Source organism: Oncorhynchus mykiss, chromosome 4, assembly GCF_057628025.1.
Source record: "Oncorhynchus mykiss isolate SJ-2025 chromosome 4, ASM5762802v1, whole genome shotgun sequence".
Taxonomy (NCBI): Eukaryota; Metazoa; Chordata; class Actinopteri; order Salmoniformes; family Salmonidae; genus Oncorhynchus; species Oncorhynchus mykiss.
Window position 1 is genome coordinate 69,116,973 of NC_143025.1, and position 11,512 is coordinate 69,128,484.

The 11,512-nt window shown below is 42.6% G+C and overlaps 1 protein-coding gene across 10 annotated transcripts; it reads left to right on the forward strand.

Moving 5' to 3' along the window:
- The first annotated feature begins 789 nt into the window (after positions 1 to 789).
- Positions 790 to 11,438, forward strand: LOC110522261 (zinc finger protein 512). 10 transcript variants are annotated; one of them, XM_036975840.2, is made up of 15 exons: positions 790 to 861; positions 1,721 to 1,880; positions 2,140 to 2,195; positions 6,160 to 6,218; positions 6,319 to 6,641; positions 6,746 to 7,429; positions 7,624 to 7,748; positions 7,844 to 7,930; positions 8,009 to 8,107; positions 8,302 to 8,469; positions 8,756 to 8,950; positions 9,057 to 9,158; positions 9,276 to 9,338; positions 9,539 to 9,637; positions 9,792 to 11,438. In XM_036975840.2, exons 2-15 carry the CDS (start codon positions 1,748 to 1,750, stop codon positions 10,215 to 10,217), a joined length of 2,619 nt encoding a protein of 872 aa, XP_036831735.2. In that variant the 5' UTR covers positions 790 to 861; positions 1,721 to 1,747; the 3' UTR covers positions 10,218 to 11,438. The 10 variants fall into 10 exon arrangements, with proteins under 10 accessions (XP_036831735.2, XP_090088993.1, XP_021456181.3 ...); XM_090232867.1 differs by having other exon boundaries at positions 806 to 1,536; positions 7,289 to 7,429; XM_021600506.3 differs by having other exon boundaries at positions 807 to 967.
- The last annotated feature ends 74 nt before the right edge of the window (positions 11,439 to 11,512 follow it).

Below are 11,512 nucleotides of genomic sequence, written 5' to 3' on the forward strand. Positions count from 1 at the left end.
GATACTGGACTTGATGAGAAGGGGGAAAATGCTGGGGAAGGTTCTCTTCTGGCTGTTCAACCAATACAGTAAATGTGGAGGAGGATTTAAGATGGATGTTGCCTTGGTCGTGTTCGAGAGAATAAAATCAACTGCTGACTGACTGATATACAAATCACCTTGCATCATAAATAAAGACTCTTTATTATTTGTAGATCAGTCAGTCAGTCACAATTTACACATGATACATTGGGGTTTTGAGCCTCTCGAAGACGGTCAACTTGGACGTCCAAACCCGGAAGTTGCGTCACAGGCTTTCTTTCCATTTCCCCTGAAAACCGGAACATACGGTTGTTGTGGACTCGGCCCGACTCCGCAGAGGCTATAGTCACAGATATAACAATGAGCCAGATGTTTAATTTTATATATAATGCTGAAGCATCCGGTTGGCGTTTCCACTCATCACCAAACATGGTGATAAGAGGAAGCTCAGTAGCCGGCAGTGGGAGAAGATGGAGCGAGATGGATTTAGCTCATTTTCTCATTGATGAAACATTTGATCTCAATACAGTATTCTTCAATACAGTTTTCTGTTTTCAAAACTAGAATCCCTTACGAACAGAATGGACAAAGTTTTGTAGACTCGACCCTTTGCCAAAGTATTTTTTAAATGCTTTGTTTATGAGTGCAAAGGCGAGTCAACGTATTGCACATGCGCACTTCAAATAGCAAATGTTCCCTAACGGAAATATGCAAACACGTGCTAAAACGCGCCAATAGGATCTCGCTAGCTCGTGCTTGTCACTGCCCACCTCATTGCTTGTTCTGCCCACTATGATCAATTTGCTCCCGGTGGAAACGACACGCTGTGGTCTATCTTGGGTTAGTTATAAAAAAATCTTTGCTCCAGTCGTGGTGAATAAGATGGGAATCTCATTTGTTGTCTCCGCAAAGAGGGCGTTTCGGGAATGAAGTAATCTCGTGTAGGGTATGGAATATAGATAATTGATACTGTACTGTTTGTCTAGTCAATATTTTTCACAAGTAGATAGCCTATTGAAATTTTCAGCATAGCCATCTATTCGAATAACCGAGTCAATGCAAAGACTTGTTAGGCGGGTCGTTGTCGGGGAAAATGACAGGGGGGGACTAAAACAGGGAGGAATGGCAGCTAACCTTGCTAATGGGAGTGTACTGTACGGGTAGACATTTCACAATGTAAGTGTATCAAACAAAATCAGTAGCTAGCCATTGTAGCCAAGTTGTTTGAGCGCATGTAGTGCACGGTTATAATGCTTACATTGTATCAGCATCCAGAGTGTAGATTTGCTGCAAGGCAAGCGTTTCCCTTTTTTTGTGTGGCTATCCGTGGTTGACAATGATGGTGGCTGGGACTCCGATCACACACTGTTACTGCTACACTGCTCGAGTAGGCTACAATGTTGCACTGCTCGAGTAGGCTACAATGTTGCACTGCTGAGCTGAATCAAACAGAATCAAGGAGTTCATATTACCTTTGGATTAACACACGGGCTAATCCTGTGTTCATAAGGGTTGGTATGCCACGTCATTTTTTATTCTATGTGCACGTCAAAATACAGTGGCCTACTACCAGAATAGATGTTCTCCAGACTAAATAATATTGAAGCCCTTTTGACAATGATGTGATAGGGATTATGTATTTTGCATGCACTATATGTCTTTGAATAATTCAGGCCTGGTGTTGTGTTATGTGTTGCAGTACTGATCGGCGAGGTCTGCTGCAATTATGGATGATCATCATCATCACCATCATCATCATCAACTTCACCATCACACACAGGGAAGCATGTCACCATCATATGTTCCAAGGAAGAGGAAGGCTTCACAGCCAAAACAAAAAAGTGGTGTTCCACTACCAGGTAAATGTCACTAAATTATCACTAGATGTTTGACAAATTGTCAGTTTACTGAGCAAACTTTAGAGCTAAATGACATGCTAAATGACATTCTGTCCAAGTCTGTCTCTGGCCAGTTGCAATTTCAAATGTCTTTAATCTAGATTATTATTGCCTGTGTAGTCTCCATTTATGTTTTCCATGCATATTGTCTCGGAAACTCTCTTTTTATAGTGTTTTGTCGGAAAAGAGATGAACTAATGAAAATGTGCCCATCCAACAGCTATCCAGAGGATGTCAGATATGAGTGTGATGAGTATGATTGGTGCTCCACCTAAGGTAAGAAGAAAACCCTAGTCAAAAAATCCTTTTGGATTAGTCATTTTTCCAACAGAATCCTATAGGATTCTCACAATTCTATAGGATTTTGTGTCACCTCTATCAGAATGTAATTGGACTACTTTTTCCCTTTTGGAAAACAAAATCGGATCCTATAGGTTTTTGATGAATCTTGTAGGATTTTGTCAACCAGAAGCCTATTATTTAAAAATAAATCTTAATTGAACCCATTAAATTATAGTTTGATGTAATTTTTTCCACTACAACATTAAGTACAACATTTTCGTTGATCGGAAACAGCATATTAATTTTGGTTTTATTCACCACCACAATATGGGAGTGATTCAAGGCTGCGTGTTCATTTGCAGTAAGACCACCAGTACAGTACACTTTTTTTTTTTTTTAATAACTCACTTGAGTTATTTGATTTGATTCTTTTATTTATTTATTTTATTTTTTTTACCCCTTTTTCTCCCCAATTTCGTGGTATCCAATTGTTGTAGTAGCTACTATCTTGTCTCATCGCTACAACTCCCGTACGGGCTCGGGAGAGACGAAGGTTGAATGTCATGTGTCCTCCGATACACAACCCAACCACTGCTTCTTAACACAGCGCGCATCCAACCCGGAAGCCAGCCGCACCAATGTGTCGGAGGCTACACCGTGCACCCGGCAACCTTGGTTAGCGCGCACTGCGCCCGGCCCGCCACTGCGCCCGGCCCGCCTACCGGCCTACCGGCCCGACCAAGCCCTCCCTAACTCGGACGACGCTAGGCCAATTGTGCGTCGCCCCATGGACCTCCCGGTCGCGGCCAGTTACGACAGAGCCTGGGCGCGAACCCAGGGACTCTGATGGCACAGCTGGCGCTGCAGTACAGCGCCCTTAACCACTGCGCCACCCGGGAGGCCTGATTTGATTCTTATTCATTCAACTTCCTGTCTTTGAATTTGACATTACAATATGACATACAATGCTATATACAGTTTTACAATAACACAATATTTTAGGGAGTTTCCCCCTTAGAATGCACAGCATCTTTACATTGCTTATATGCAATTTAAAAAGTAGAAGGAAAATACATTTTTAGGTACAGTAACATTTACATTTGAGTCATTTAGCAGATGCTCTTATCCAGAGTGACTTACAGTAGTCATACTGGAACCTCGTGGGAATCAAACCCACAATCCTGGCTTTGCAAGTGCCACGCTATACACGGGGCACAAATATATGAGCATTTCTTTACTTTGATATATAATCGTCAGCTATGCATACAAAACAGAGAATGTTCCCTTGACATTTTTATGTTGGGAAATGAAAAGAAAAACAAACATTAAAGGGGACCCCCCCAACTCCTTCGCTCCCAGGGTTGTACCTTTTATTGCGACTCCATAGTCCCAAATATATTGCTCACCATATGTCTGCTGCAGAGAGACAGAGCCATGAGAAAATGAGTTTAGATCAGTCATGGAAATAAAAGTGCTGAAAACAAATTGGCTCCCTATTTAAAAAGGAGATGGAGAACAAGCTATGAATGAGCTGGAGGGTTGGTGCTCCATACAGTGCCTTGCGAAAGTATTCGGCCTCCTTGAACTTTGCGACCTTTTGCCACATTTCAGGCTTCAAACATAAAGATATAAAACTGTATTTTTTTGTGAAGAATCAACAACAAGTGGGACACAATCATGAAGGGGAACGACATTTATTGGATATTTCAAACTTTTTTAACAAATCAAAAACTGAAAAATTGGGCGTGCAAAATTATTCAGCCCCTTTACTTTCAGTGCAGCAAACTCTCTCCAGAAGTTCAGTGAGGATCTCTGAATGATCCAATGTTGACCTAAATGACTAATGATGATAAATACAATCCACCTGTGTGTAATCAAGTCTCCGTATAAATGCACCTGCACTGTGATAGTCTCAGAGGTCCGTCAAAAGCGCAGAGAGCATCATGAAGAACAAGGAACACACCAGGCAGGTCCGAGATACTGTTGTGAAGAAGTTTAAAGCCGGATTTGGATACAAAAAGATTTCCCAAGCTTTAAACATCCCAAGGAGCACTGTGCAAGCGATAATATTGAAATGGAAGGAGTATCAGACCACTGCAAATCTACCAAGACCTGGCCGTCCCTCTAAACTTTCAGCTCATACAAGGAGAAGACTGATCAGAGATGCAGCCAAGAGGCCCATGATCACTCTGGATGAACTGCAGAGATCTACAGCTGAGGTGGGAGGCTCTGTCCATAGGACAACAATCAGTCGTAAATTGCACAAATCTGGCCTTTATGGAAGAGTGGCAAGAAAGCCATTTCTTAAAGATATCCATAAAAAGTGTTGTTTAAAGTTTGCCACAAGCCACCTGGGAGACACACCAAACATGTGGAAGAAGGTGCTCTGGTCAGATGAAACCAAAATTGAACTTTTTGGCAACAATGCAAAACGTTATGTTTGGCGTAAAAGCAACACAGCTGAACACACCATCCCCACTGTCAAACATGGTGGTGGCAGCATCATGGTTTGGGCCTGCTTTTGTTCAGCAGGGACAGGGAAGATGGTTAAAATTGATGGGAAGATGGATGGAGCCAAATACAGGACCATTCTGGAAGAACCTGATGGAGTCTGCAAAAGACCTGAGACTGGGATGAAGATTTGTCTTCCAACAAGACAATGATCCAAAACATAAAGCAAAATCTACAATGGAATGGTTCAAAAATAAACATATCCAGGTGTTAGAATGGCCAAGTCAAAGTCCAGACCTGAATCCAATCGAGAATCTGTGGAAAGAACTGAAAACTGCTGTTCACAAATGCTCTCCATCCAACCTCACTGAGCTCGAGCTGTTTTGCAAGGAGGAATGGGAAAAAATGTCAGTCTCTCGATGTGCAAAACTGATAGAGACATACCCCAAGAGACTTACAGCTGTAATCGCAGCAAAAGGTGGCGCTACAAAGTATTAACTTAAGGGGGCTGAATAATTTTGCACGCCCAATTTGTCAGTTTTTGGTTTGTTAAAAAAGTTTGAAATATCCAATAAATGTCGTTCCACTTCATGATTGTGTCCCACTTGTTGTTTGTTCTTCACAAAAAAATACAGTTTTATATCTTTATGTTTGAAGCCTGAAATGTGTCAAAAGGTCGCAAAGTTCAAGGGGGCCGAATACTTTCGCAAGGCACTGTATGTTAAGCAGCCAAGTTAGCTATAGTGTAAATCAAATATAGCCAAGTTTTGAGGATAATCCTTTAGAATGTAATGTACATATCTATACAATTCCTTCTACAAAATGTATAGAAATCCTATAGGAGACAAAAACATTTATATCCTATAGAATTCTAATACAAGGATCCAATTAGAATCTAATAGAAAAATCATATCAGATGTTGGAACCAGTTCTATTGAACTCCTATAGGATTATGTCCTCCGTCGACTGTGTCTTTAACCACTCTCTACCACTCTCTATATCTGTCTCCATATATGTACATGCATCTGTCCTATAAAAAAATGAATCAAATAAAATAAAAAATGAACCCTAGTCAAAAAATCCTACAGGGTTCCAATAAATAAATCCTATTAGAATCCAATAGAAAATCCTATCAGATTTTGGAACCAGTCCTATTGAAATCCTATAGGATTTGTTCCAAAATCTGATAGTATTTTCTATTGGATTCTAATAGGATTTATTTATTGGAACCCTGTAGGATTTTTTGACTAGGATAATACAGTATTTTCTTTCAGTTCTACTTGGTCATTATGGGTGTTCTGGCCAAAGAATGGGTGCACTATTCCAGTCCTCAATATGAAACTGAAATAACGACAATCATATGATGATCGACAAATGATTGAGCATTAAGCACTTCTTCATTAACTTCCAGTACGATGGTCCTTATTGCAGTTTTCACAATACAACCATGTAAGGTACTGTAGGACACTGGGTATCTGCTTTACAGTTCTCTAATTGAATATTCTAGAATGATGACCCCCATGCCCAGGTGACTCAAAAAATGAAAAGAACATATGGCAGAAAAAGGTAAATGAGTTTCCTTTTTTTAATTTTTTATTGTCCTTTTCTGTCAATTGTCGCACCCATCAGTGTAATGAAATCAACTCCTACCTTTTCAATCCTCTAGGTATGAGGATCTGCAGAATGTCTCCCTGGGCTCTGGTGTGGAGGATTCAACCAGTGAGACGTCCTGCTGCTCCGTGGTGTCTTCCAGCCTGGCTGTAGCCAACGGGGAGCTGCCTCCCCCTCCACCTCCCTCTGCCAGACTGCCTCACAGGCTGGTGGCTAAAGACTGTTGGCCCAACCAAGCTCCAGACACAGGCAGGGCCCAGGGCCGGGGTCAGGAACCACCTCCACCCTCCGATTTTGCCATGAAGAAAATGCGAAGAGTGGAGGTGGACAACGGAGCACCTTCTGTTACAAATTTCCCTCCGGAAGTGAGACACACAGGTAGTTATTGTATCTTGCAACCATCAATCTCTTATTTTATGACTCTTTCTCTTACATACAGGTATTCAAGTTTTAGTTCATGCTGAATGTTTCCTTTGATGCAGTTCCAGTTCCTGTTGGAGGTGGACATGTCCATAGCCATGTCCATAGCAGTCACTCAGTCGGAGGTGGACATGTCCATAGCCATGTCCAAAGTGGTCACTCAGTCGGAGGTGGACATGTCCATAGCCATGTCCAAAGTGGTCACTCGGTTGGAGGTGGACATGTCCAAAGTGGTCACTCGGTTGGAGGTGGACATGTCCATAGCCATGTCCAAAGTGGTCACTCGGTTGGAGGTGGACATGTCCATAGCCATGTCCAAAGTGGTCACTTACATGGAGGTGGACATGTCCATAGCCATGTCCAAAGTGGTCACTTGGTTGGAGGTGGACATGTCCATAGCCACATCCACAGCGGTCACTTGCATGGAGGTGGACATGTCCATAGCTATGTCCAAAGCGATCACTCGGTTGGAGGTGGACATGTCCAAAGCGGTCACTCGATTGGAGGTGGACATGTCCAGTGCAATCACTCAATTGGATGTGGACATCTCCAGAGCAGTTACCCTATTGGAGGTGGACTTGTCCAGAGCAGTTACTCTGTTGTAGGTGGACATGTCCATAGCAGCCACTCTATTGGAGGTGTAGCTATCCAGAGCAGTCACAGTCACCCAGCAGAGCCGTCCGAGGAAGAGAAATCTAAAGTCTTCACCTTCACAACCAAGAAAGAACCTCCTGTCTACCCCCCAGGTGAGAGGACAAAGGATTAGCAAATACAATGTCACCATAGATATCATCTCTGGCAACACTTTAGTTGTTGATCATATGCTTGTGTAATAACACTGTAATTACTCTAGTAAAAATGTTGTGTTAGCATGATACGTTTTTCTTTGAGAATTGCATAGTAATGGAGTAGGGATTGTTCCTTATCCTATGTTAAACAGGAAGTCAAGAGGAGAGGTGGCAGCTGATGATCCTGGGGAAAGGGCGAGTCACGTGCCCCAAGTGTAAAAGTGTGAGCAGGAAGACTGTGGAGGGACTGAAGAAACATATGGAGAACTGCCGAGTGGTGAGTCTGCACCATCCTCACAATAACAGCCTCTCAAGTTGCACTCACATTGGTTCAACTGAATTTCAAAAACTAAACAAATATGTTTTTTGTAGAATCCCTTCACGTGTCAGCAATGCGGGAAACAACTGAAATCTTCCACTGGAATGAAGTACCACATCATGGCAGACCACAATAACCTGGTAAGGCCATTCTCCCATCTGAAGCTGGTTTTGGTGTGTTTCATGTTGACATTGGTGTTAACTGTCTTGTTTTTCCAGCCCTCGCCAGATGACATAAATGGCCTGGATGACCAGTCCATGAAAGAAAAACTGAGGAAGGTGCTGAAACGGATGGGCAAATTAAAATGCTCGAAAGAGGTATGATTCCTTGCTGGCGTCTGTATCTGAAATTGTAGTACAGATTTCACCTTAACCCATTGTTGGTAGTCTTCCTAGGCAGATGGGTTGCCTCCCACAATCTTCTAACGGGTCAGGGATTTCTGAGACTACATTGTTGGTGCAGGGGAACTAAAGATTTTGTTCCATTCTAAAGACTGTATGTTACATTACAGGGCTGTACTGGTAGTTTCACCAGCATCATGGGTTACCTGTACCACATGAAGAAGTGTGGGAAGGAGGAGTCTGAGCTGGAGAAGCTGCTTCTCAACTGCCAACACTGTGGCAAGGTCTACAAGTCTAAGGCAGGCCTGGAGTACCACCTCAAGTCAGAGCACGCACCAGTGAGTTTCCATTGCACTGCGTTTACAGTATACACTTCTCCACTAGTAAGACAGTTGGTCTTTCAAGGTTACAATTCACTGGGAGACATTCCATCACACAACATGCCATTGTGCATACAATCTGTAGCAGTTACATCCTTGCAACTTCAATGTCACATTGTTCTCAGTATATCCGCCCTCTCATTCTCCCAGAAGACCCAATTCCTTTGAGGATCTTTTTAGTCTCATTTATTTGAACTTTGCTTGAGTGGGAAATGATAGACAGTTGTCTCCTTCTCCCCCGCAGGTGCCCCAGAATGTGGAGGAGGATGAGGTGAAGGCCCAGAGAGAGCCCAACCCTGAGAGGACACCCAGCGGCCGGGTCAAACGCATGTCAGCCCAGGTGGCTGTTTTCCACCTACAAGAGATTGCTAATGACGAGCTGGCCAAGGAGTGGCCCAAGAGGAAGGTCATCGGGGACCTGGTCCCCGACGATAAGAAGGCGAGGGATCTTCAATACTAAGATGGTCTTAGAGCTGTGCTCATGTATCTATTCCTGTGTGAACATTGACCTCCAGATGAACCATTATTTCTCTTGGGTTCCACAGCTGAGATATGCCCGCCCAGGGCTGCCTGCCTTCAGTCAGGAGGTCCTTCGGAAGTGGAAAAATGAAGTGAAGCTGCAAAAGAAAGTGCAGTGCCCAAACCTGGTACGAACCTTACGTTTCTAAATGATCTTTCATCCCATATTGCCTATAGTAGAGATTTTACTCGCTGTACTATACTTTGCTTATATTGTGACTGGGAAGCTTTCTGGTTTCCCTCAGGGCTGTGGCTCGGTGTACACCAGCGTGTCTGGACTGAAGGCTCACCTTGGGCTCTGCGGAAGGGTAACGGAATAGATTTCCCCACACTGCTCCCCTCTCTTTCACTTCCAAGTACTGCAACGTATCCAGAATACTGTGAAAATTATTCAGCTGAAACCGAGTCAATTCTTAAGTTTTATTTTAGCATTCAAACCTAATTTTGGTAGAAATGTAACCCATTATTAAGCATCTAATTCAACCAAATTTTGTCTCTCTCGATGCAGGGGGACTTTGAAGCAGGGAAATATAAATGCCTGATCTGTAAGAAAGAGTTCAACTCTGAGAGTGGGGTGAAGTACCACATCAACTCTGTCCACTCCCAGGTCAGAAATTAATTTAGGACTTTTCACCACCTTGATGACCTACTATCATATTAATTTATAATTTTTTGCCATATGAATACAGTATTGCAAAAATATATTGTAGTGATTTTTGGTGGCACACAATACTAATTTCCTTTGTCCTGTGTTTTCTTAGGACTGGTTTGCGGTGACCTCAAAATCCAAGAACTTTAAGGTTCTGAAGGCCAAGACCAAGGAGAACAGCACCGTGGACGACCCCATTGTCCAGCACCAGACCCTCCATGTCTTCACCCCTGTCCTGGAGCCCTGGCAGGACATGCCGATTGGACCTCCGCCAGCGGTGCCCGAGCCAGCCCTGCAGGCCAACCCTGAGGCAGCAGAGGGGAAGAGGAGGGGGAAGGGGAGAGGGAAGGAGAAGGACTGCTATGACTTCACTGGCAGTGACCACTCCAGCAGTAGCAGCAGCGGCAGCTCCAGCAGCGATTCAGAGACAGAGGAGCTTGATGGCCAGAGACACGACGTTGACCAATGGGCACTGCAGAGACCCAGTATCATCGAGACCCACCCCGATGTCGCCAAGCAACACAGAAGCAACCCCTAGTTCGTCCAATCACCTGACTTCAGATCAGGGGTCTGTTCAGGAGGGTGCAACGTTACAGAACATTCAGATAGAAGTGCATTGGTCCTGGGATGTGTAGTCTGTGTTTCAACTGTAACTATGAGGTCATCTTAGCCAACGTTTAATGTGTTTTATTATTTTAATAAGTTTGATAACTCTTTGTTTTCTGACATGCTTACTTAGACTAATCTTTTAACCCCTATTTTGACAAGTGCTTATGTGTTGGCTTGTGCTCCTCGATTCAGACTGTGCCTAGTGTATGGATCTATTATTTCATACAACTCCTTTATTATACCTTACTTGTTATCAGACCTCTTCTTTACAATGAATATTTAACCAATAGCATGTGGTGTTAATGTAGTGTTTATTTTATATATTGGATAGTGATATGATAACACAGGATACATTTGAGAGACAGTGGTTGTCGGTTATAGTTGTCCGTGATGTTTTTTAACGCTGAATTGTTTGTTGATGTACACAGTCCAGATGGAAATAAGTGCAGTTGTCATTTCATTTACTTCCTGTGTGGCCCTGTACTGTTTCTGCAGATGTATGAATGTATTTTGTTTATTCTTCTGTTGATATTTCTGTCAGTGCACGCACTTCTGTTCAAGCTAGGTTTTGAGTAGATTCATATCTATTTTATTTAGTATTGAATAATGAACTGGCCTTGGACATTTTAAGTGATCCCTAACACATGATGTTAACGATAGGTTTTCTCTATTTGATGCCTTTTAAAATCGACTAAGATAAGTTAGACAACCAATGTCTTTCAGTTCAAAGGTTCTGCTCAGGTCCATGATTCCTGTGACCAAAACAAGAGGCATTACGCATGCACTTTTATATTGAATGAAATTAAGTGCTCAGTCTAACGATAGGCATTCCCATAACCCAACCTTGTGAAGGGTGACAAGTGTGCCCTAATTTGTTGTCTGGCATTAGACTGCTTCTTGAGTCTACCGGCCAATATCGTGTTCAGTCTTCACTGTTTTGAACCAACTGTTGTTTGTCAAAAAATGAAAAGTATTACACTTCAATTCCACATTTGTGTACATTTGTATTCATGGATTTCAAGTTTTAGAAAACAAAATGCATTATACCTTTTTTTTTTTAGAAGTACTGTAGGCCTAATTCGCTGCTATTTTTAACTACCAGGAGTGTTCGCTATATCAACAGGTGAAATAAAATATTAACATAATGCTACTCATTTTCGCCTTACACAGTAAACAGTGTTCTACTTATGCCTGCATGTGTTGAATGAGCTCTGGTTGTATCCA

What these genes read in the sequence shown, in the direction of transcription:
- LOC110522261 (XM_036975840.2), top strand. Translation starts at nt 1,748, where the DNA reads ATGGATGATCATCATCATCACCATCATCATCATCAACTTCACCATCAC. An exon ending in TGATTGGTGCTCCACCTAAG is followed by an intron (nt 2,196 to 6,159) that starts GTAAGAAGAAAA and finishes TGAATATTCTAG; the next exon opens with AATGATGACCCCCATGCCCA. An exon ending in AGAACATATGGCAGAAAAAG is followed by an intron (nt 6,219 to 6,318) that starts GTAAATGAGTTT and finishes TCAATCCTCTAG; the next exon opens with GTATGAGGATCTGCAGAATG.